This window comes from Somniosus microcephalus, unplaced genomic scaffold, assembly GCF_052327205.1.
Source record: "Somniosus microcephalus isolate GS21.2 unplaced genomic scaffold, FLI_Smic_1.0 unresolved_chr1, whole genome shotgun sequence".
In the NCBI taxonomy this organism is placed as follows: domain Eukaryota; kingdom Metazoa; phylum Chordata; class Chondrichthyes; order Squaliformes; family Somniosidae; genus Somniosus; species Somniosus microcephalus.
This window is the reverse complement of record NW_028225179.1, coordinates 63,780,386-63,806,238: the sequence shown is the minus strand read 5'-3', so window position 1 is coordinate 63,806,238 and position 25,853 is coordinate 63,780,386. Positions and strand designations below refer to the sequence as shown.

Here is a 25,853-nt window from a genome sequence, read left to right as displayed (position 1 = left end):
CGCTCTCTCCCTCTATCTCCAAACCCTCAGTCCCTCTCTCCCTCCATCTCCAATCCCTCAGTCTCTCTCGCCCTCTATCTCCAATCCCTCAGTCTCTCTCTCCCTCAATCTCCAATCCCTCACTCTCTCTATCTCCAATCCCTCACTCTCTCTCTCTCTCCCTCCATCTCCAATCCCTCACTCACTGTCTCCCTCTATCTCTAATCCCTCAGTCTCTCTCTCCCTCTATCTCCAATCCCTCACTTTCTCTCCCTCTATCTCCAATCCCTCAGTCTCTCTCTCTCTCTCTCTCCAGTCCCTCACTCTCTCTCTCCCTCTATCTCCAATCCCTCAGTCTCTCTCTCCCTCCATCTCCAATCCCTCAGTCTTGCTCTCCCTCTATCTCCAATCCCTCAGTGTCTCTCTCTCCCTCCATCTCCTATCCCTCAGTCTCTCTCTCCCTCTATCTCCAATCCCTCAGTCTCTCTCTCCCTCTATCTCCAATCCGTCATTCTCTCTGTCCTTCAATCTCCAATCCCTCAGCCTCTCTCTCTCCATCTCCAGACCCTCAGTCCCTCTCTCCCTCTATCTCCAAACCCTCAGACCCCCTCTCTCCCTCCATCTCCAATCCCTCAGTCTCTCTCGCCCACTATCTCCAATCCCTCAGTCTGTCACTCCCTCTATCTCCAATCCGTCAGACACTCTCTCCCTCCATCTCCAATCCCTCAGTCTCTCTCTCCCTCAATCTCCAATCCCTCACTCTCTCTCTCTCTCTCTATCTCCAATCCCTCTCTCTCTCTCTCTCTCTATCTCCAATCCCTCACTCTCTCTCTCCAATCCCTCACTCTCTCTCTCCCTCTATCTCCAATCCCTCAGTCTCTCTCTCCCTCAATCTCCAATCCCTCACACTCTCTCTCTCTCTATCTCCAATCCCTCACTCTCTCTCTCTCTCTATCTCCAATCCCTCAGTCCAATTCCAATTCCAATTCCAATTCCAATTCAAATGCTTTATTGGCATGAAAGTTTACAGAGAACCATATTGCCAAAGCTTACATAGCAAAAAGGTACAGTTTTCCAACATTCTGTAGGTGTCAATCGATTTGACATTTGTTGGGTACATACAATATTACTTTTAAACAATATTAATTTTAAACAGTCTTTGTACTTCATTTGGTACGTTCAATATTAATTTTAAACAGTCTTAATTTTAAACAGTCCTCAGGTTGTGACATGTTGTTACATATTTGGCCCCAAGGTATGGTCTGTCTCCTTCTCCCAGGACTAATCTCAATTTTGACAGGTCATCCAATTCCTTGAAACCTGGGGTTGTTTGGCTTAGCTTGTTGAATAATATGTTTCTTGATGTGTTGAATTTTTCGCATTTTAGGAGGAAATGCATTTCTGTTTCAACCTCGCCGGCCAGACGTTGATCGCATACTCAATTCTCTCTAGGCTGCCAGGATTTCTTGTATCTGCCTTTTTCAATTTCCAGTTGGTGGTCGCTTAGTCTGTACCTGGTGAGGGTCTGTCTCTGTTTTGTGGCTCTGATGGTCGTGAGGTAGTCTGCCAGTTTCCTCAGTCTCTCTCTCTCTCTATCGCCAATCTCTCACTCTCTCTCTCCCTCTATCTCCAATCCCTCAGTCTCTCTCTCCCTCCATCTCCAATCCCTCAGTCTCTCTCTCCCTCTCTCTCCAATCCCTCAGTCTCTCTCTCTCTCCATCTCCAATCCCTCAGTCACTCTCTCCCTCTATCTCCAATCCCTCAGTCTCTCTCTCCCTCTATCTCCAATCCCTCAGTCTCTCTCTCCCTCCATCTCCAATCCATCAGTCTCTCTTTCTCTCCATCTCCAATCCCGCAGTCTCTCTGTCTCTCTATCTCCAATCCCTCAGCCTCTCTCCCTCTATCTCCAATCCCTCAATCTCTCTCTCTATCTCTAGTCCCTCATTCTCTCTCTCCCTCCATCTCCAATCCCTCACTCTCTCTCCCTCTATCTCCAATCCCTCACTCTCTCTCTGTCTCTATCACCAATCCCTCAGCCTCTCTCTCCCTCTATCTCCAATCCCGCAGCCTCTCTCTCCCTCTATCTCCAATCCCTCATTCTCTCTCTCCGTCTATCTCCAATCCCTCAGCCTCTCTCTCTCTCTATCTCCAATCCCTCACTCTCTCTCCCTCTATCTCCAATCCCTCACTCTCTCTCCCTCTATCTCCAATCCCTCATTCTCTCTCTCCCTCTATCTCCAATCCCTCACTCTCTCTCCCACTATCTCCAATCCCTCAGCCTCTCTCTCACTCTATCTCCAAACCTTTACTCTCTCTCTCTCCCTCCATTTCCAATCCCTCAGTCTCTCTCTCCCTCTATCTCCAATTCCTCAGTCTCTCTCTCTCTCTATCTCCAATCCCTCATTCTCTCTCTCCCTCTATCTCCAATCCCTCAGTCTCTCTCTCCCTCTATCTCCAGTCTCTCGGTGTCTCTCCCTCTATCTCCAGTCCCTCACAATCTCTCCCCCTCTATTTTCAATCCCTCAGTATCTCTATCCCTCCATCCCCAATCGCTCAATCACTCTCTTACTCTATCTCCGATCCCTCACTCTCTCTATCCCTCTGTCTCCAATTCCTCAGTCTGTCTATCCCTCAATCTCCAATCCCTCAGTCTCTCTCTCTCCAACTCCATTCCCTCAGTCCCTCTCTCCCTCTATCTCCAATCTCTCAGTCCCTCTCTTTCCCTCCATCTCCAATCCCTCAGTCTCCCTCGCCCTCTATCTCCAATCCCTCAGTCTCTCACTCCCTCTATCTCCAATCCGTCAGACCCTCTCTCCCTCCATCTCCAATCCCTCAGTCTCTCTCTCACTCAATCTCCAATCCCTCACTCTCTCTCTCTCTCTGTATCTCCAATCCCTCACTCTCTCTCTCCCTCTATCTCCAATCCCTCAGTCTCTCTCTCCCTCTATCTCCAATCCCTCAGTCTCTCTCTCCCTCTATCTCCAATCCCTCAGTCTCTCTCCCTCTATCTCCAATCCCTCAGTCTGTCTCTCTCTCTCTCTCCAGCCCCTCAGTCTCTCTCTCCCTCCATCTCCAATCCCTCAGTCTCTCTCTCCCTCCAAACTGCAATCCCTCAGTATCTCTCCCTCTATCTCCAATCCCTCAGTCTCTCTCCCTCTAACTCCAGTCCCTCAGTCTCTCTCTCTCTCTGTCTCCAGTCCCTCAATCTCTCTCTCCCGCTATCTCCAATCACTCAGTCTCTCTCTCCCTCCATCTCCAATCCCTCAGTCTCGCTCTCCCTCTATCTCCAATCCCTCAGTCTCTCTCTCTCCCTCCATTTACTATCCCTCAGTCTCTCTCTCCGACTATCTCCAATCCCTCACTCTCTCTCCCTCTATCTCCAATCCCTCAGTCTCTCTTTCTCTATCTCCAATCCCTCAGTCTCTCTCTCCCTCCATCTCCAATCCCTCAGTCTCTCTCTCCCTCTATCTCCAATCCCTCACTCTCTCTCTCCTTCCATCTCCAATCCCTCAGTCTCTCTCTCTCTATCGCCAATCCCTCACTCTTTCTCTCCCTCTATCTCCAATCCCTCACTCTCTCTCTCCCTCCTTCTCCAATCCCTCGGTCTCTCTCTCCCTCTATCTCCAATCCCTCACTCTCTCTCTCGATCTCTATCTCCAATCCCTCAGTCTCTCTCTCCCTCTATCTCCAATCCCTCAGTCTCTCTCTCCCTCCATCTCTAATCCCTCATTCTCTCTCTCCCTCTATCTCCAATCCCTCACCCACTCCCTCCCTCTATCTCCAGTCACTCAGTCTCTCACTACCTCCATCTCCAATCTCTCAGCCTCTCTCTCCCTCTATCTCCAATCCCTCACACTCTCTCTCTCTCTCTCTCTCTATCTCCACCCCCTCAAGATCTCTCTCCCTCAATCTCCAATTCCTCAGTCTCTATCTCCCTCTATCTCAAGTCCCTCAGTCTCTCTCCCTCTATTTCCAATCCCTCAGTCTCTCTCCCTCTATCTCCAATCCCTCACTCTCTCTCCCTCTCTCTCCAATCGCACACTCTCTCTCTCTCTTTCTCCAATCCCTCACTCTCTCTCCCTCTCTCTCCAATCGCACACTCTCTCTCTCCCTCTATCTCCAATCCCTCACCCACTCTCTATCTCCAGTCACTCAGTCTCTCACTACCTCCATCTCCAATCTCTCAGCCTCTCTCTCCCTCTATCTCCAATCCCTCACTCTCTCTCTCTTTCTCTCTATCTCCACTCCCTCAAGATCTCTCTCCCTCTATCTCCAATTCCTCAGTCTCTATCTCCCTCTATCTCAAGTCCCTCAGTCTCCCTCTATTTCCAATCCCTCAGTCTCTCTCTCCCTCTATCTCCAATCCCTCAGTCTCTCTCCCTCTATCTCCAATCCCTCACTCTCTCTCCCTCTCTCTCCAATCGCACACTCTCTCTCTCTCTATCTCCAATCCCTCACTCTCTCTCTCTCTCTCTCTCTCTCTCTATCTCCACTCCCTCAAGCTCTCTCTCCATCTATCTCCAATTCCTCAGTCCCTCTCTGTCTCTATCTCCAGTCCCTCAGTCTCTCTCCCTCTATCTCCAATTCCTCAGTCTCTCTCTGCCTCTATCTCCAATCCCTCAGTCTCTCTCTCTCTCTATCTCCAATCTCTCCCTCTCTCTCTCCCTCTTTCTCCACTCCTGCTCTGTCTCTCCCTCCATCTCCAATCCCTCAGTCACTCTCTCACTCCATCTCCAATCTCTCAGTCTCTCTCTCCCTCTATCTCCAATCCCTCACTCTCTCTCTCCCTCTATCGCCAATCCCTCAGTCTCTCTCTCTCTCTATCACCAATCTCCCACTCTCTCTCTCCCTCTATCTCCAATCCCTCAGTCTCTTTCTCCCTCCATCTCCAATTCCTCAGTCTCTCTCTCCCACCATCTCCAATCCCTCAGTCTCTCTCTCTCCATCTCCAATCCCTCAGTCTCTCTCTCCCTCTCTCTCCAATCCCTCTGTCTCTCTCTCTCTCCATCTCCAACCCTCAGTCGCCCTCTCCCTCTATCTCAAATCCCTCTGTCTCTCTCTCCCTCTATCTCCAATCCCTCAGTCTCTCTCTCCCTTCATCTCCAATCCATCAGTCTCTCTTTCTCTCCATCTCCAATCCTTCACTCTCTCTCCCTCTATCTCCAATCCCTCAGCCTCTCTCTCCCTCTATCTCCAATCCCTCAGCCTCTCTCTCCCTCTATCTCCAATCCCTCAGTCTCCCTCTCCCGCTATCTCCAATCCCTCACTCTCCAATTCCAATTCCAATTCAAATGCTTTATTGGCATGAAAGTTTACAGAGAACCATATTGCCAAAGCTTACATAGCAAAAAGGTACAGTTTTCCAACATTCTGTAGGTGTCAATCGATTTGACATTTGTTGGTTACATACAATATTACTTTTAAACAATATTAATTTTAAACAGTCTTTGTACTTCATTTGGTACGTTCAATATTAATTTTAAACAGTCTTAATTTTAAACAGTCCTCAGGTTGTGACATGTTGTTACATATTTGGCCCCAAGGTATGGTCTGTCTCCTTCTCCTAGGACTAATCTCAATTTTGACAGGTCATCCAATTCCTTGAAATCTGGGGTTGTTTGGCTTAGCTTGTTGAATAATATGTTTCTTGATGTGTTGAATTTTTCGCATTTTAGGAGGAAATGCATCTCTGTTTCAACCTCGCCGGCCAGACATTGATCGCATATTCTATTCTCTCTAGGCTGCCAGGATTTCTTGTATCTGCCTTTTTCAATTTCCAGTTGGTGGTCGCTTAGTCTGTACCTGGTGAGGGTCTGTCTCTGTTTTGTGTCTCTGATGGTCGTGAGGTAGTCTGCCAGTTTATATTCTCTTTTTAGGGCCCGGTAACATTCTAATCTGCTTTGGCTTTCAGTTATTTTGTTCCAATGTTCCAGGTAGGTTTCTTTGCATTTTTTAATGATTTGGTTCACTCGGATTGGTGTTTGGACGGCTGTGTTGGTCTGGGGCTGGTCAGGGTCCGGCTGAGTACTTAGTTTCAGTAGCAGCTGACTCAGGGGACTCTTTTCTGGGTTTAGCTCTTGGGTCTGAAAGGCTTTGAAATGAAGGGTGTCTGGGGAGCTAGATTTGAGGTGATTTAGGAAGTTTAGTGCTCGTTTTTGGATGTTTATTATCAGTGGGTATCTGCCTAGTTCGGCTCTGCATGCATTTGTTGGCGTTTTTCTTTGGGTGCGAAGGATGCTTCGGCAGAATTCTGCATGTAGGGTTTCTATTGTGTGTTTTTCCCATTTAGTGTAGCTTTGGTGATTTAGCGGGCCCCATACTTCACTACCGTACAGTGCAATGGGCAGGATTATGCTGTCAAATATTTTGAGCCAGATTTTGATTGGGATTTGGATGTTGTAGAATTTTCTTTTTATTGCATATAGGGCTCTTCGGGCTTTTTCTTTTAGTGCATTCACTGCTATGCTGAAGCTCCCTGATGCTGTAATAGTTAGACCAAGGTAGGTGTAGCTCATAGTGTGTCCTATAGTGGTATCACTGAGGGTAAACTGGTATTTGTTTTCCTGACATCTGGGCCTTTTTTGAAAAATCATGATGTTGGTTTTCTTTAGATTTACTGTTGGAGCCCAATTTTGGCAGTATTTGTCGAGTAGGTCTAGTTGTTGCTGTAATCCCTGTTCTGTGGGAGACTCTCTCTCTCTCCCTCTATCTCCAATCCCTCAGTCTCCCTCTCCCTCTATCTCCAATCCCTCACTCTCTCTCTCTCCCTCTATCTCCAATCCCTCAGTCTCTCTCTCCCTCTATCTCCAATCCCTCAGTCTCTCTCCCTCTATCTCCAATCCCTCAGTCTCTCCCTCCCTCTATCTCCAATCCCTCACTCTCTCTCTCTCTCTATCTCCAATCCCTCACTCACTGTCTCCCTCTATCTCCAATCCCTCAGTCTCTCTCTCCCTCTATCTCCAATCCCTCAGTCTCTCTCCCTCCATCTCCAATCCCTCAGTCTCTCTCTCTCTCTGTCTCCAGTCCCTCAGTCTCTCTCTCCATCCATCTCCAATCCCTCAGTCTCTCTCTCTCTCTATCTCCAATCCCTCAGTCTCTCTCCCTCTATCTCCAATCCCTCAGTCTCTCTCACTCTATCTGCAGTCCCTCAGTCACTCTCTCTCTCTCTGTCTCCAGTCCCTCAATCTCTATCTCCCGCTATCTCCAATCACTCAGTCTCTCTCTCCCTCCATCTCCAATCCCTCAGTCTCTCTCTCTCTCTCCAACTCCAATCCCTCATTCTCGCTCTCCCTCTATCTCCAATCCCTCAGTCTCTCTCTCTCCCTCCATCTCCTATCCCTCAGTCTCTCACTCCCTCTATCTCCAATCCCTCACTCTCTCTCCCTCTATCTCCAATCCCTCAGTCTCTCTCTCTCTCTCTCTCTCTCCAATCCCTCAGTCTCTCTCTCCCTCCATCGCCAATCCTTCACTCTCTCTCTCTCTCTCTATCTCCAATCCCTCACTCTCTCTCTCCTTCCATCGCCAATCCCTCAGTCTCTCTCTCTCTCTATCGCCAATCGCTCACTCTTTCTCTCCCTCTATCTCCAATCCCTCTCTCTCTCTCTCCCTCCTTCTCCAATCCCTTGGTCTCTCTCTCCCTCTATCTCCAATCTCTCAGTCTCTCTCTCCCTCTGTCTCCAATCCCTCACTCTCTCTCTCTCCCTCTATCTCCAATCCCTCAGTCTCTCTCTCCCTCCATCTCTAATCCCTCACTCTCTCTCTCCCTCTAACTCCAAGCCTTCACTCTCTCTCTCCCTCTATCTCCAATCCCTCAGTCTCTCTCCCTCTATCTCCAATCCCTCACTCTCTCTCCCTCTCTCTCCAATCGCACACTCTCTCTCTCCCTCTATCTCCAATCCCTCACCCACTCTCTCCCACTATCTCCAGTCCCTCAGTATCTCACTACCTCCATCTCCAATCTCTCAGTCTCTCTCTCCCTCCATCGCCAATCCCTCACTCTCTCACACCCTCTATCTCCAATCCCTCAGTCTCTCTCTCTCTCTATCACCAATCTCTCACTCTCTCTCTCCCTCTATCTCCAATCCCTCAGTCTCTCTCTCCCTCTATATCCAATCCCTCACTCTCTCTCTCTCCCTCTCTCTCCAATCCCTCAGTCTCTCTCTCTCTCCATCTCCAATCCCTCAGTCAATCTCTCCCTCTATCTCCAATCCCTCAGTCTCTCTCTCCCTATATCTCCAATCCCTCAGTCTCTCTCTCCCTCTATCTCCAATCCCTCACTCTCCCTTTCTCTCCATCTCCAATCCCTCTGTCTCTTTCTCTCTCTATCTCCAATCCCTCAGCCTCTCTCCCTCTATCTCCAATCCCTCATTCTCTCTCTCCATCTATCTCCAATCCCTCCGCCTCTCTCTCCCTCTTTCTCCAATCCCTCATTCTCTCTCCCCCTCTATCTCCAATCCCTCACTCTCTCTCTCCCTCTATCTCCAATCCCTCAGTCTCTCTCTCCCTCCATCTCCAATCCCTCACTCTCTCTCCCTCTATCTCCAATCCCTCAGCCTCTCTCCCTCTATCTCCAATCCCTCATATTCTCTCTCCATCTATCTCCAAACCCTCAGTCTCCCTCTCCCTCTATCTCCAATCCCTCACTCTCTCTCTCCCTCTATCTCCAATCCCTCACTCTCTCTCTCCCTCTATCTCCAATCCCTCAGTCTCTCTCTCCCTCCATCTCCAATCCCTCACTCTCTCTCCCTCTATCTCCAATCCCTCACTCTCTCGCTCCCTCTATCTCCAACCACTCGGTCTCCCTCTCCCTCTATCTCCAATCCCTCACTCTCTCTCTCCCTCTATCTCCACCCCCTCAGTCTCTCTCACCCTCTATCGCCAATCCCTCAGCCTCTCTCTCACTCTATCTCCAAACCTTCACTCTCTCTCTCCCTCCATCTCCAATCCCTCAGTCTCTCTCTCCCTCTATCTCCAATTCCTCAGTCTCTCTCTCTATCTATCTCCAATCCCTCAGTCTCTCTCTCTCTCTATCTCCAATCCCTCAGTCCAATTCCAATTCCAATTCAAATGCTTTATTGGCATGAAAGTTTACAGAGAACCATATTGCCAAAGCTTACATAGCAAAAAGGTACAGTTTTCCAACATTCTGTAGGTGTCAATCGATTTGACATTTGTTGGGTACATACAATATTACTTTTAAACAATATTAATTTTAAACAGTCTTTGTACTTCATTTGGTACGTTCAATATTAATTTTAAACAGTCTTAATTTTAAACAGTCCTCAGGTTGTGACATGTTGTTACATATTTGGCCCCAAGGTATGGTCTGTCTCCTTCTCCCAGGACTAATCTCAATTTTGACAGGTCATCCAATTCCTTGAAATCTGGGGTTGTTTGGCTTTGCTTGTTGAATAATATGTTTCTTGATGTGTTGAATTTTTCGCATTTTAGGAGGAAATGCATCTCTGTTTCAACCTCGCCGGCCAGACATTGATCGCATATTCTATTCTCTCTAGGCTGCCAGGATTTCTTGTATCTGCCTTTTTCAATTTCCAGTTGGTGGTCGCTTAGTCTGTACCTGGTGAGGGTCTGTCTCTGTTTTGTGTCTCTGATGGTCGTGAGGTAGTCTGCCAGTTTATATTCTCTTTTTAGGGCCCGGTAACATTCTAATCTGCTTTGGCTTTCGGTTATTTTGTTCCAATGTTCCAGGTAGGTTTCTTTGCATTTTTTAATGATTTGGTTCACTCGGATTGGTGTTTGGACGGCTGTGTTGGTCTGGGGCTGGTCAGGGTCCGGCTGAGTACTTAGTTTCAGTAGCAGCTGACTCAGGGGACTCTTTTCTGGGTTTAGCTCTTGGGTTTGAAATGAAGGGTGTCTGGGGAGCTAGATTTGAGGTGATTTAGGAAGTTTAGTGCTCGTTTTTGGATGTTTATTATCAGTGGGTATCTGCCTAGTTCGGCTCTGCATGCATTTGTTGGCGTTTTTCTTTGGGTGCGAAGGATGCTTCGGCAGAATTCTGCATGTAGGGCTTCTATTGTGTGTTTTTCCCATTTAGTGTAGCTTTGGTGATTTAGCGGGCCCCATACTTCACTACCGTACAGTGCAATGGGCAGGATTATGCTGTCAAATATTTTGAGCCAGATTTTGATTGGGATTTGGATGTTGTAGAATTTTCTTTTTATTGCATATAGGGCTCTTTGGGCTTTTTCTTTTAGTGCATTCACTGCTATGCTGAAGCTCCCTGATGCTGTAATAGTTAGACCAAGGTAGGTGTAGCTCATAGTGTGTCCTATAGTGGTATCACTGAGGGTAAACTGGTATTTGTTTTCCTGACATCTGGGCCTTTTTTGAAAAATCATGATGTTGGTTTTCTTTAGATTTACGGTTAGAGCCCAATTTTGGCAGTATTTGTCGAGTAGGTCTAGTTGTTGCTGTAATCCCTGTTCTGTGGGAGACAGCAGAACCAGGTCGTCCGCACAGTCTCTCTCTCCCTCGATCTCCAATCCCTCAGTCTCTCTCTCCCTCTATCTCCAATCCCTCACTCTCCCTTTCTCTCCATCTCCAATCCCTCTGTCTCTTTCTCTCTCTATCTCCAATCCCTCAGCCTCTCTCCCTCTATCTCCAATCCCTCATTCTCTCTCTCCATCTATCTCCAATCCCTCCGCCTCTCTCTCCCTCTTTCTCCAATCCCTCATTCTCTCTCCCCCTCTATCTCCAATCCCTCACTCTCTCTCTCCCTCCATCTCCAATCCCTCAGTCTCTCTCTCACTCAATCTCCAATCCCTCACTCTCTCTCTCTCTGTATCTCCAATCCCTCACTCTCTCTCTCCCTCTATCTCCAATCCCTCAGTCTCTCTCTCCCTCTATCTCCAATCCCTCAGTCTCTCTCCCTCTATCTCCAATCCCTCAGTCTCTCTCTCTCTCTCTCCAGCCCCTCAGTCTCTCTCTCCCTCCATCTCCAATCCCTCAGTCTCTCTCTCCCTCCAAACTGCAATCCCTCAGTCTCTCTCCCTCTAACTCCAGTCCCTCAGTCTCTCTCTCTCTCTGTCTCCAGTCCCTCAATCTCTCTCTCCCGCTATCTCCAATCACTCAGTCTCTCTCTCCCTCCATCTCCAATCCCTCAGTCTCGCTCTCCCTCTATCTCCAATCCCTCAGTCTCTCTCTCTCCCTCCATTTACTATCCCTCAGTCTCTCTCTCCGACTATCTCCAATCCCTCACTCTATCTCCAATCCCTCAGTCTCTCTCTCTCTATCTCCAATCCCTCAGTCTCTCTCTCCCTCTATCTCCAATCCCTCAGTCTCTCTCTCCCTCCATCTCCAATCCCTCAGTCTCTCTCTCCCTCTATCTCCAATCCCTCACTCACTCTCTCCTTCCATCTCCAATCCCTCAGTCTCTCTCTCTCTCTATCGCCAATCCCTCACTCTTTCTCTCCCTCTATCTCCAAACCCTCACTCTCTCTCTCCGTCTCTCTCTCCCTCTATCTCCACTCTCTCAGTCTCTCTCTCCCTCTATCTCCAATCCCTCACTCTCTCTCTCGATCTCTATCTCCAATCCCTCAGTCTCTCTCTCCCTCTATCTCCAATCCCTCAGTCTCTCTCTCCCTCCATCTCTAATCCCTCATTCTCTCTCTCCCTCTATCTCCAAGCCTTCACTCTCTCTCTCCCTCTATCTCCAATCCCTCAGTCTCTCTCCCTCTTTCTCCAATCCCTCAGACTCCCTCCCTCTTTCTCCAATCCCTCACTCTCTCTCCCTCTCTCTCCAATCGCACACTCTCTCTCTCCCTCTATCTCCAATCCCTCACCCACTCCCTCCCTCTATCTCCAGTCACTCAGTCTCTCACTACCTCCATCTCCAATCTCTCAGCCTCTCTCTCCCTCTATCTCCAATCCCTCACACTCTCTCTCTCTCTCTCTCTATCTCCACCCCCTCAAGATCTCTCTCCCTCAATCTCCAATTCCTCAGTCTCTATCTCCCTCTATCTCAAGTCCCTCAGTCTCTCTCCCTCTATTTCCAATCCCTCAGTCTCTCTCCCTCTATCTCCAATCCCTCACTCTCTCTCCCTCTCTCTCCAATCGCACACTCTCTCTCTCTCTCTTTCTCCAATCCCTCACTCTCTCTCTCTCCACTCCCTCAAGCTCTCTCTCCATCTATCTCCAATTCCTCAGTCTCTCTCTGTCTCTATCTCCAGTCCCTCAGTCTCTCTCCCTCTATCTCCAATTCCTCAGTCTCTCTCTGCCTCTATCTCCAATCCCTCAGTCTCTCTCTCTCTCTATCTCCAATCTCTCACTCTCTCTCTCCCTCTATCTCCACTCCTGCTCTGTCTCTCCCTCCATCTCCAATTCCTCAGTCTCTCTCTGCCTCTATCTCCAATCCCTCAGTCTCTCTCTCTCTCTATCACCAATCTCTCACTCTCTCTCTCCCTCTATCTCCAATCCCTCACTCTCTCTCCCTCTCTCTCCAATCGCACACTCTCTCTCTCCCTCTATCTCCAATCCCTCACCCACTCTCTCCCTCTATCTCCAGTCCCTCAGTATCTCACTACCTCCATCTCCAATCTCTCAGTCTCTCTCTCCCTCTATCGCCAATCCCTCACTCTCTCACACCCTCTATCTCCAATCCCTCAGTCTCTCTCTCTCTATCACCAATCTCTCACTCTCTCTCTCCCTCTATCTCCAATCCCTCAGTCTCTCTCTCCCTCTATATCCAATCCCTCACTCTCTCTCTCTCCCTCTCTCTCCAATCCCTCAGTCTCTCTCTCTCTCCATCTCCAATCCCTCAGTCAATCTCTCCCTCTATCTCCAATCCCTCAGTCTCTCTCTCCCTCTATCTCCAATCCCTCTGTCTCTCTCTCCCTCTATCTCCAATCCCTCAGCCTCTCTCTCCCTCTATCTCCAATCCCTCAGTCTCCCTCTCCCTCTATCTCCAATCCCTCACCCTCTCTCTCTCCCTCTATCTCCAATCCCTCAGTCTCCCTCTCCCGCTATCTCCAATCCCTCATTCTCTCTCTCTCCCTCTATCTCCAATCCCTCAGTCTCCCTCTCCCTCTATCTCCAATCCCTCACTCTCTCTCTCTCTATCTCCAATCCCTCAGTCTCTCTCTCCCTCTATCTCCAATCCCTCAGTCTCTCTCTCCCTATCTCCAATCCCTCACTCTCTCTCTCTCTCTATCTCCAATCCCTCACTCACTGTCTCCCTCTATCTCCAATCCCTCAGTCTCTCTCTCCCTCTATCTCCAATCCCTCAGTCTCTCTCCCTCTATCTCCAATCCCTCAGTCTCTCTCTCTCTCTGTCTCCAGTCCCTCAGTCTCTCTCTCCATCCATCTCCAATCCCTCAGTCTCTCTCTCTCTCTATCTCCAATCCCTCAGTCTCTCTCCCTCTATCTCCAATCCCTCAGTCTCTCTCACTCTATCTGCAGTCCCTCAGTCACTCTCTCTCTCTCTGTCTCCAGTCCCTCAATCTCTATCTCCCGCTATCTCCAATCACTCAGTCTCTCTCTCCCTCCATCTCCAATCCCTCAGTCTCTCTCTCTCTCTCCAACTCCAATCCCTCATTCTCGCTCTCCCTCTATCTCCAATCCCTCAGTCTCTCTCTCTCCCTCCATCTCCTATCCCTCAGTCTCTCACTCCCTCTATCTCCAATCCCTCACTCTCTCTCCCTCTATCTCCAATCCCTCAGTCTCTCTCTCCCTCCATCTCCAATCCCTCAGTCTCTCTCTCTCCCTCTATCTCCAATCCCTCACTCTCTCTCTCCTTCCATCTCCAATCCCTCAGTCTCTCTCTCTCTCTCTATCGCCAATCCCTCACTCTTTCTCTCCCTCTATCTCCAATCCCTCTCTCTCTCACTCCCTCCTTCTCCAATCCCTTGGTCTCTCTCTCCCTCTATCTCCAATCTCTCAGTCTCTCTCTCCCTCTGTCTCCAATCCCTCACTCTCTCTCTCTCCCTCTATCTCCAATCCCTCAGTCTCTCTCTCCCTCCATCTCTAATCCCTCACTCTCTCTCTCCCTCTAACTCCAAGCCTTCACTCTCTCTCTCCCTCTACCTCCAATCCCTCAGTCTCTCTCCCTCTATCTCCAATCCCTCACTCTCTCTCCCTCTCTCTCCAATCGCACACTCTCTCTCTCCCTCTATCTCCAATCCCTCACCCACTCTCTCCCTCTATCTCCAGTCCCTCAGTATCTCACTACCTCCATCTCCAATCTCTCAGTCTCTCTCTCCCTCTATCGCCAATCCCTCACTCTCTCACACCCTCTATCTCCAATCCCTCAGTCTCTCTCTCTCTCTATCACCAATCTCTCACTCTCTCTCTCCCTCTATCTCCAATCCCTCAGTCTCTCTCTCCCTCTATATCCAATCCCTCACTCTCTCTCTCTCCCTCTCTCTCCAATCCCTCAGTCTCTCTCTCTCTCCATCTCCAATCCCTCAGTCAATCTCTCCCTCTATCTCCAATCCCTCAGTCTCTCTCTCCCTCTATCTCCAATCCCTCAGTCTCTCTCTCCCTCTATCTCCAATCCCTCACTCTCCCTTTCTCTCCATCTCCAATCCCTCTGTCTCTTTCTCTCTCTATCTCCAATCCCTCAACCTCTCTCCCTCTATCTCCAATCCCTCATTCTCTCTCTCCATCTATCTCCAATCCCTCCGCCTCTCTCTCCCTCTTTCTCCAATCCCTCATTCTCTCTCTCCCTCTATCTCCAATCCCTCAGTCTCTCTCTCCCTCCATCTCCAATCCCTCACTCTCTCTCCCTCTATCTCCAATCCCTCAGCCTCTCTCCCTCTATCTCCAATCCCTCATATTCTCTCTCCATCTATCTCCAAACCCTCAGTCTCCCTCTCCCTCTATCTCCAATCCCTCACTCTCTCTCTCCCTCTATCTCCAATCCCTCACTCTCTCTCTCCCTCTATCTCCAATCCCTCAGTCTCTCTCTCCCTCCATCTCCAATCCCTCACTCTCTCTCCCTCTATCTCCAATCCCTCACTCTCTCGCTCCCTCTATCTCCAACCACTCGGTCTCCCTCTCCCTCTATCTCCAATCCCTCAGCCTCTCTCTCACTCTATCTCCAAACCTTCACTCTCTCTCTCCCTCCATCTCCAATCCCTCAGTCTCTCTCTCCCTCTATCTCCAATTCCTCAGTCTCTCTCTCTATCTATCTCCAATCCCTCAGTCCAATTCCAATTCCAATTCAAATGCTTTATTGGCATGAAAGTTTACAGAGAACCATATTGCCAAAGCTTACATAGCAAAAAGGTACAGTTTTCCAACATTCTGTAGGTGTCAATCGATTTGACATTTGTTGGGTACATACAATATTACTTTTAAACAATATTAATTTTAAACAGTCTTTGTACTTCATTTGGTACGTTCAATATTAATTTTAAACAGTCTTAATTTTAAACAGTCCTCAGGTTGTGACATGTTGTTACATATTTGGCCCCAAGGTATGGTCTGTCTCCTTCTCCTAGGACTAATCTCAATTTTGACAGGTCATCCAATTCCTTGAAATCTGGGGTTGTTTGGCTTTGCTTGTTGAATAATATGTTTCTTGATGTGTTGAATTTTTCGCATTTTAGGAGGAAATGCATCTCTGTTTCAACCTCGCCGGCCAGACATTGATCGCATATTCTATTCTCTCTAGGCTGCCAGGATTTCTTGTATCTGCCTTTTTCAATTTCCAGTTGGTGGTCGCTTAGTCTGTACCTGGTGAGGGTCTGTCTCTGTTTTGTGTCTCTGATGGTCGTGAGGTAGTCTGCCAGTTTATATTCTCTTTTTAGGGCCCGGTAACATTCTAATCTGCTTTGGCTTTCAGTTATTTTGTTCCAATGTTCCAGGTAGGTTTCTTTGCATTTTTTAATGATTTGGTTCACTCGGATTGGTGTTTGGACGGCTGTGTTGGTCTGGGGCTGGTCAGGGTCCGGCTGAGTACTTAGTTTCAGTAGCAGCTGACTCAGGGGACTCTTTTCTGGGTTTAGCTCTTGGGTCTGAAATGCTTTGAAATGAAGGGTGTCTGGGGAGCTAGATTTGAGGTGATTTAGGAAGTTTAGTGCTCGTTTTTGGATGTTTATTATCAGTGGGTATCTGCCTAGTTCGGCTCTGCATGCATTTGTTGGCGTTTTTCTTTGGGTGCGAAGGATGCTTCGGCAGAATTCTGCATGTAGGGCTTCTATTGTGTGTTTTTCCCATTTAGTGTAGCTTTGGTGATTTAGCGGGCCCCATACTTCACTACCGTACAGTGCAATGGGCAGGATTATGCTGTCAAATATTTTGAGCCAGATTTTGATTGGGATTTGGATGTTGTAGAATTTTCTTTTTATTGCATATAGGGCTCTTCGGGCTTTTTCTTTTAGTGCATTCACTGCCATGCTGAAGCTCCCTGATGCTGTAATAGTTAGACCAAGGTAGGTGTAGCTCATAGTGTGTCCTATAGTGGTATCACTGAGGGTAAACTGGTATTTGTTTTCCTGACATCTGGGCCTTTTTTGAAAAATCATGATGTTGGTTTTCTTTAGATTTACGGTTAGAGCCCAATTTTGGCAGTATTTGTCGAGTAGGTCTAGTTGTTGCTGTAATCCCTGTTCTGTGGGAGACAGCAGAACCAGGTCGTCCGCACAGTCTCTCTCTCCCTCTATCTCCAATCCCTCAGTCTCTCTCTCCCTCTATCTCCAATCCCTCACTCTCCCTTTCTCTCCATCTCCAATCCCTCTGTCTCTTTCTCTCTCTATCTCCAATCCCTCAGCCTCTCTCCCTCTATCTCCAATCCCTCATTCTCTCTCTCCATCTATCTCCAATCCCTCCGCCTCTCTCTCCCTCTTTCTCCAATCCCTCATTCTCTCTCCCCCTCTATCTCCAATCCCTCACTCTCTCTCTCCCTCCATCTCCAATCCCTCAGAATCTCTCTCCCTCTATCTCCAATCACAGAATCACAGAAACCCCACAGTGCAGATAGAGGCCATTTCGGCCCATCGAGCCTGCCCGACACATATCCCACCCGATCCCCGTAACCCCTACACCAACACATATCCCACCCTATCCTTGTAACCCCACGTATTTAATCCCCCTAACACTAAGGGTCAATTTATCATAGCCAATCAACCTAACCCGCACATCTTTGGACTGTGGGAGGAAACCGGAGCACCCGGAGAAAACCCACGCAAACACGGGGAGAATGTGCAAACTCCACACAGACAGTCGCCCCAGGCCGGATTCGAACCCGGGTCTCTGGCGCTGTGAGTCAACAGTGCTAACCACTATGCCACCGTGCTGCCCTCACTCTCTCTCCCTCTATCACCAATCCCTCAGTCTCTCTCTCCCTCTATCACCAATCCCTCACTCTCTCTCTCCCTCTATCTCCAATCCCTCAGTCTCTCTCTCCCTCTATCTCCAATCCCTCAGTCTCTCTCTCCCTCTATCTCCAATCCTTCACTCTCTCTCTCCCTCTATCTCCAATCCCTCACTGTCTCTCTCCCTCTATCTCCAATCCCTCAGTCTCTCTCTCCCTCTATCTCCAATCCCTCAGTATCTCTCTCCCTCCATCTTGAGGAGGTTCTGTATTTTCACAGAATCACAGAAACCCCACGCATATCCCACCCGATCCCTGTAACCCCTACACCAACACATATCTCACCCTATCCCTGTAACCCCACGTATTTAATCCCCCTAACACTAAGGGTCAATTTATCATAGCCTATCAACCTAACCCGCACATCTTTGGACTGTGGGAGGAAACCGGAGCACCCAGAGGAAACCTATTTATTTATTTATTTATCTATTATCTATTTATTGAGAGGAGCAATGTTGAATACATTGACCTCGGGGCACACAGTATTGCTCACATCCCTTGACCGCTACTCTTCCAGCCATCTATCCCCTGATGCCTGGCCCTTTTAACACCTATGCTCTGTGGCCCTAAATTCTCTGATCCACTTGGGAATGTCGGAAAGTTTCCTCGGGCATGTGAGGCATGCATATCCCGCCTCTTTTAACCTCTGGTCCCACTTCCGCAGGGCTGTGAAGAAGAGAGCCGGTTGGGAAAAGCGGATGAAATCTTGACTGGATTTGATTCGAAGTCCGGAACAAACAGTATAACCAAGGGAGTTTTTATCTGGAGCAAGCCTTTTCTAGTGGATACAGCGGAGGGTAAGGTAGGTGATACCTCGATTGACACTCGCTGTGCTCCACTATCTCATCCCGTGCCCTGCCTGGTGGATGCAATGGCTGGTAACGTTTTTTATTTGTTCCTGGGATGTGGGCATCGCTGACAAGGCCAGCATTTATTGCCCATCCCTAATTGCCCTCGAGAAGGTGGCAGTTGTAGTGATCAATAGCATGTCATCCTATAGTGGACACTAGGTGGAGCAGTAGAGCTGTATATAGCTGTATGTATAAGACTACACTACCCAGCTATATATTATATTAAGACTACATTACCCATGAGGCTAGGCTACCCACAAGGCAGCAGTCAAGATGGAAGCCTCTACATGATGCTGTACAAGTCCACATGTACTCAATAAAAGTAACTAGCAAAAGCTAGCTGTGTTCATAATAAGAATGTCCATTTATTAATGAACATAACAGTGGTGAGCCACCTTCTTGAACCGCTGCAGCCTGTGTGGTGATGGTACTCCCACAGTGCTGTTAGGGAGGGAGTTCCAGAATTTTTACCCAGCGACAATGAAGGATCGGTGATATATTTCCAAATCAGGATGGTGTGTGACTGGGAAGGGAACTTGGAGGTGGTGGTGTTCCCATGTGCCTGCTGTCCTTGCCCTTCTAGGTGGTAGATGTCACAAAGAAGCCTTGGCAAATTGCTGCAGTGCATCTTGTGGATGGTACACACTGCAGCCCACGGTGCGCTGGTGGTGGAGGGAGTGAATGTCCTGGATGATCTCGAGCTTCTTGAGTGTTGTTGGAGCTGAAACTCATCCAGGCAAGTGGAGAGTATTCCATCACACTCCTGATTGAGCCTTGTAGATAGTGGAAAGGCTTTGGGGAGTCAGGAGGTGAGACACTCGCCACAGACTACCCAGCCTCTGACCTGCTCTTGTAGCCAAAGTATTTATGTGGCTGGTCCAGTTAAGTTTCTGGTTAATGGTGACCCCAGGATGTTGATGGTGGGGGATTTGGCGGTGGTAATGCCATTGAATGTCAAGGGGAGGGGGTTTGTTTGTTGCATTCAAGATCACAACAACTCAATGCGTGAAAAATGTTTCCTCATCTCACCTCTGATTCTTTTGCAATCACCTTGAATCTGTGTCACCTGTTTACTGCAAACTACCACCCTCCATGGTGCCATGGCATTCCCATTCACAGAACAAGCAAGAAAGGGAATCTTGCATTTCTATAGAGACTTTCACAAACTCAGGACATCCCAAAGCTCTTTACAACCAATGAATTAGTCGCTGTAATGTAGGAAAGGCAATGTGATAGTGACCAGATAATGTATTTTGCTGTGGTGCTGGTTGAGAGATCAATATTGGATCCAGCACACTGGGGAGAAATCCTGTTACTTTTCCCATAGTGGCCGCAGGATCATTTATATCCACCTGAGAGGGCAGCAGAGTCTTAGTTTAATGTCTCATCCAAAAAACACCACCTCCGACAGCGCAGCGCTCCCTCAGTACTGCCCCTCCAACAGTGCGGCGCTCACTCAGTACTGCCCATCCAACAATACGGTGCTAACTCAGTACTGCCCCTCCGACAGTGTGGCACACCCTCAGTGCTGCTGCTCCAAAAGTGCGGTGTTCCCTCATTACTGCCCCTCCGACAGTGCAGAACTCTCTCAGTACTGTCAGTAATGTCTCCTCCTACAGTGCGTCGCTCCCTCAGTACTGCCCCTCCGACAGTGAGGTGCTCCCTCAGTACTGCCCCTCCGACAGTGCGGCGCTCCCTCAGTACTGCCCCTCCGACAGTGCGGCGCTCCCTCAGTACAGTGTCTCCGACAGTGCGGTGCTCCCTCAGTACTGCCAATCCGACAGCGCAGTGCTCCCTCAGTAATACCCATCTGACAGTGCAGCGCTCCCTCAGTACAGCCCCTCTGACAGTGCGGCACTCACTCAGCACTGCCCATCCAAAAGTGCAGCACTCCCTCAGTACTGCACCTCTGACAATACAGCGCTGCCTCAGTGCAGCCCCTCCAACAGTGCGGCACTCCCTCAGTACTGCCCCTCCGACAGTGCTGCACTCCTTCAGTACAGGCCCTCCAACAGTGCAGTAACCCCTCAGTACTGTCCCTCCGACAGTGCGGCGCTCACTCAGTACTGCCCATCCGAAAATGCGGTGCGAACTCAGTACTGACCCTCTGAAAGTGCGGCGCTCCCTCAGTACTGCTGCTCCAAAAGTGCGGTGTTCCTTCAGACCTGTCCCTCTGACAGTGCAGTGCACTCTCATTACTGCCCCTCTGACAGTGCAGTGCTCTGTCAGTACTGCCTCCTCCAACAGTGCGGCGCTCCCTCAGTACATCCCCTCCGACAGTGCGGCACACCCTCAGTACTGCCCCACCGACAGTGCAGCATTCTCTGTGTACTGCTACTCCAACTGTGCAGCAATCCCTCAGTACTGCCCCTCCGATAGTGCAGCACTCCCTCATTACTGCCCCTCCGACAGTGCAGATATCCCTCAGTACTGCCCCTCTGACAGTGCAGCGCTCACTCAGTACAACCCCTCCTACAGTGTGTTGCACCCTTAGGACAGCCTCTCCGACAGTGTGGCACACCCTCAGTACTGCCACTCCGAGAGTGCGGCATACCCTCAGTAATGTTCCTCAGACTGTGCAGCGCTCCCTCAGTACTGCCTCCTCCAACAGTGCGGTGCTCCCTCAGTACATCCCCTCTGATAGTGCGGCACTCCCTCATCACTGCCCATCCGACAGTGCAGCACTCCCTCAGTACTGCACATCTGACAGTACAGTGCTGCCTCAGCGCAGCCCCTCCGGCAGTGCAGCGTTTTCTCAGTACTGCCCCGCCGACAATGCTGCACTCCCTCAGTACAGCACCTCCGACAGTGCAGTACTCCCTCAGTACTGTCCCTCCGACATTGTGCCGCTCATTCAGTACTGCCCATCCGACAATGCGGTGCTAACTCAGTACTGCCTCTCCGAAAGTGCGGCGCTCCCTCAGAACTGCCAATCCGAAAGTGCAGCAATCCCTCAGTACTGCCCCTCCAACAGTGCAGCGCTCCCTCAGTATTGCCCCTCCGAGAGTGCAGCACTCCCTCAGTACATCTCAACCGACAGTACTGTCCCTCCCACAGTGCGGTGCTCAATCTGTAGTGCCAGTCCGACAATGAGGTGCCAACTCAGTACTGACCATCCGACATTGCGGCGCTCCCTCAGTGCTGTCCCTCCGACAGTGCGGCACACCCTCAGTACTACCACTCCGACAGTGCAGTACCTCCTCAATCTTTTCCCTCCAACAGTGCGGCGCTACCTCAGTACTGCCTGTCCAACAATGCTGTTCTCCTTCAGTACAGACCCTCCAACAGTGCGGCGCACCCTCAGTACTGCTCCTCTGACAGTGCAGTGTACCCTCAGTCCTATCCCTCTGACAGCGTGGCACTCCCTCAGTCCTGTTACTCTGATATTGCAGCGCTCTCTCAGTACTGCCACTCCGACAGTGCAGCACTCCCTCAGTATTGCACCTCTAACAGTGCAGAACTTCCTCAGTCCTGTCCCTCAACAAGTGCGGCACTCCCTCAGTAATTCCCCTCCGACAGTGGAGCATTCCCACTGACAGTGGAGCATTCCCACAGTACTGCCTCTCTGACAGTGCAGCACTCCCTCAGTACTGCCCCTCCGACAGTGCAGCGCTCCATCATTACTGCCCATCTGACAGTGCTGCACTCCCTCAGTACTACCCCTCCGACAGTGCAGCGCTCCCTCTTTATTGCCCCTCCGACAGAGCAGCGTTCCCTCAGTACTGCCCCTCAAAATGTGGCTCTCATTCAGTACTGACCCTCCGTCAGTGCGCTTTCCCTCAGGTCTGCCCCTGTGAAAGTGCAGCACTCACTCAGTACTGGCCCTCCGACAGTGCAGCGCTCCTTCAGTACTGCCTCTCCGGCAGTGCGGCGCTCCCTCAGTACTGTCCATCTGACAGTGTGGCGCACCCTCAGTACTGCCCCTCCGACAGTGCGGCGCTCACTCAGTACTGCCCATCCGACAATGCGGTGCTAACTCAGTACTGACCCTCCGACAGTGCGGTGCTAACTCAGTACTGACCCTCTGACAGTGTGGCGCTCCCTCATTACTGCCCCTCCGACAGTGCAGTGCTCCCTCAGTACTGTCCCTCCAACAGTGCAGAGCACCCTCAGTACTGCCCATCTGTCTGTGTGGCGCACCCTCAGTGCTGCCCCTTCAATAGTACTGCGCTCCCTCAGTACAGCACCTCCTACAGTGCAGCACCCCCTCAGTACTGCCTCCTCCAACATTGCGGCAATCCCTCAGCACAGCCCCTCCGACAGTGCGGCACGCCCTCAGTACGGCCCCTCCAACTGTGTGGCGCACCCTCAGTACTGCCCCTAAAACAGTGCAGCGATCCCTCAGTACTGCCTCTCCGACAGTGCGGTGCTCACTCAGTACTGTCAGTAATGCCCGCTCCTGCAGTGCGGCGCTCCCTCAGTACAGCCCCTCCAACATTGCGGCATTCCCTCAGTACAGCCCTCCGACAGTGCAGTACTACATCAGTACTGTCGCTCCATCAGTGCGGCGCTCCCTTAGTACTACCCCTCCGACAGTGTGGCGCTCACTCAGTACTGCCCGTCCAATAATGCGGTGCTAACTCAGTACTGACCCTCCGACAGTGTGGCGCAACCTCAGTGCTCCTGCTCCAAAAGTGCGGTGTACCCTCAGACCTGTCCCTCCGACAGTGCAGCGCTCCCTCATTACTGGCCCTCCGACAGTGCAGAACGCCCTCATTACTGCCCCTCCAACAGTGCGGTGCTCCCTCAGTACTGCCCCTTCGACAGTGCGGCACTTGCTCAGTACAGCCTCTCTGACAGGGCAGCACGCCCTCAGTACTGCCACTCCAACAGTGCAGCACTCCTTCAGTACAGCTCCTCCGAGAGTGCAGTACTACCTCATTACTGTCCCTCTGACAGTTCGGCACTCCCATAGTACTACCCCTCTGACAGTGCAGCTCCTCCTCGGTCCTGTCCCTCCGACAGTGCAGAGCTACCTCCTTACTGCCCCTCCAACAGTGCATTGCTCCCTCAGTACAGCCCCTCTGACAGTGCGGCACTCCCTCAGCACTGCCCATCCAACAGTGCGGTGCTCACTCAGTACTGTCAGTAATTCCCCCTCCTACAGTGCGGTGCTCCCTCAGTACTGCCCCTCCTACAGTGCAGCGCTCCCTCAGTATTGCCCCTCATACAGTGCAGCGCTCCCTCAGTATTGCCCCTCATACAGTGCGGCGCTCCCTCAGTACTGCCAATCCGACAGCGCAGCACTCCCTCAATACAACACTTCCGACAGTGCAGTACTACCTCAGTACTGTCCCTCCGACAGCGCGGCGCTCCCTTAGTACTACCCCTCCAACAGCGCAGCACCTCCTCAGTACTGCCCATCCAACAGTGCAGCACTCCCTCAGTACTGCTCCTCTGACAAGACAGCACTCCCTCAGTCCTGTCCCTCCGACAGTGCAGCGCTACCTCATTACCACCTCCTCCAACATTGCAGCGGTCCCTCAGTCCTGTCCCTCCGACAGTGCGGCACTGCCTCAGCACAGCCCCACTGACAGTGCGGCACTGCCACTCCGAGAGTGCAGCTTTCCCTCAGTACTGCCCCTCCCACAGTGCGGCACTCAATCTGTACTGCCAGTCCGACAATGAGGTGCCAACTTTGTACTGACCATCCGACATTGCGGCGCTCCCTCAGTACTGCTGCTCCAAAAGTGCAGTGTACCCTCAGTCCTGTCCCTCCGACAGTGCATCGCATCCTCATTACTGCCCCTCCGGCAATGCGGCACTCCCTCAGTACAGCCCCACCGACAGTGCAGCATTCCCTCAGTACTGCTCCTCAGACTGCAGCGCTCACTCAGTACTGACACTCCGACAGTGCAGTACTGTCCCTCCGACAGTGCGGCGCTCCCTCAGTACTACCACTCCGACAGTGCAGCACCTCCTCAATCCTTTCCCTCCAACAGTGTGGTGCTACCTCAGTACTGCTTGTCCAACAATGCTGTTCTCCCTCAGTACAGAGCCTCCGACAGTGCAGAACTCCCTCAGTCCTGTCCCTCAGCCAGTGCGGCACTCCCTCAGTAATGTCCCTCCGACAGTGGAGCATTCCCACTGACAGTGGAGCATTCCCACAGTACTGCCCCTCCGACAGTGCAGCGCTCCATCATTACCGCCCGTCCGACAGTGATGCACTCCCTCAGTACTACCCCTCCAACAGTGCAAAGCTCCCTCTTTATTGCCCCTCCGACAGTGCAGAGTTCCCTCAGTACTTCCCCTCAAAATGTGGCTCCCCTTCAGTACTGACCCTCCGTCAGAGAGATTTCCCTCAGTACTGCCCCTGTGAAAGTGCAGCACTCACTCAGTACTGCCCCTCCGACAGTGCAGCGCTCCCTCATTACTGCCCCTCCGACAGTGCAGAACTCCCTCAGTACTGCCCCTCCAACTGTGCAGCGCTCCGTCAGTACTGCCCCTCCTACAGTGCGGTGCTCCCTCAGTACTGCCCCTCCGACAGTGCGGCGCTTGCTCAGTACAGCCTCTCTGAGAGGGCAGCATGCCCTCAGTACTGCCACTCCGACAGTGCAGCACTCCTTCAGTACAGCTCCTCCGAGATTGCAGTACTACCTCATTACTGTCCCTCTGACAGTTCGGCGCTCCCTTAGTACTACTCCTCTGACAATGCAGCTCCTCCTCGGTCCTGCCCCTCCAACAGTGCATTGCTCCCTCAGTACAGCCCCTCTGACAGTGCGGCACTCCATCAGCACTGCCCATCCGACAATGCATGGTTCTCTCATTATTGCTCCTCTGACAGTACAGTGCGGCACTCCCTCAGCACTGCACCTCCGACACTGTGGCACTCAGTCAGTACGGTCAGTAATTCCCCCTCCTACAGTGCGGCACTCCCTCAGTACTGCCCCTCCGACAGTGCAGCGCTCCCTCAGTACTGCCAATCCCACAGCGCAGCACACCCTCAATACAACCCTTGCGACAGTACAGAACTACCTCAGTACTGTCCCTCCGACAGTGCAGTGCTCCCTCAGTACAGCCCCTCTGACAGTGCAGCGCTCACTCAGTACTGCCCGTCCAAAAATGCGGTGCGAGCTCAGTACTGACCCTCCGACAGTGTGGCGCAACCTCAGTGCTCCTGCTCCAAAAGTGCGGTGTACCCTCAGACCTGTCCCTCCGACAGTGCAGCGCTCCCTCATTACTGGCCCTCCGACAGTGCAGAACGCCCTCATTACTGCCCCTCCAACAGTGCGGTGCTCCCTCAGTACTGCCCCTTCGACAGTGCGGCACTTGCTCAGTACAGCCTCTCTGACAGGGCAGCACGCCCTCAGTACTGCCACTCCAACAGTGCAGCACTCCTTCAGTACAGCTCCTCCGAGAGTGCAGTACTACCTCATTACTGTCCCTCTGACAGTTCGGCACTCCCATAGTACTACCCCTCTGACAGTGCAGCTCCTCCTCGGTCCTGTCCCTCCGACAGTGCAGAGCTACCTCCTTACTGCCCCTCCAACAGTGCATTGCTCCCTCAGTACAGCCCCTCTGACAGTGCGGCACTCCCTCAGCACTGCCCATCCAACAGTGCGGTGCTCACTCAGTACTGTCAGTAATTCCCCCTCCTACAGTGCGGTGCTCCCTCAGTACTGCCCCTCCTACAGTGCAGCGCTCCCTCAGTATTGCCCCTCATACAGTGCGGCGCTCCCTCAGTACTGCCA

At 50.9% G+C, this 25,853-nt stretch overlaps 1 protein-coding gene across 4 annotated transcripts in view; it reads left to right on the top strand.

Moving 5' to 3' along the window:
- Window positions 1–25,853, top strand: part of LOC147095435 (RING finger protein 112-like) — a 478,940-nt gene that overhangs the window by 63,729 nt on the left and 389,358 nt on the right. For all 4 annotated transcript variants that reach the window (XM_085974583.1, XM_085974582.1, XM_085974584.1 and 1 more), the window contains one exon: window positions 17,976–18,113. In XM_085974583.1, the coding sequence (XP_085830709.1) occupies window positions 17,976–18,113 (138 nt within the window). The remainder of the gene's footprint in view (window positions 1–17,975; window positions 18,114–25,853) is intronic.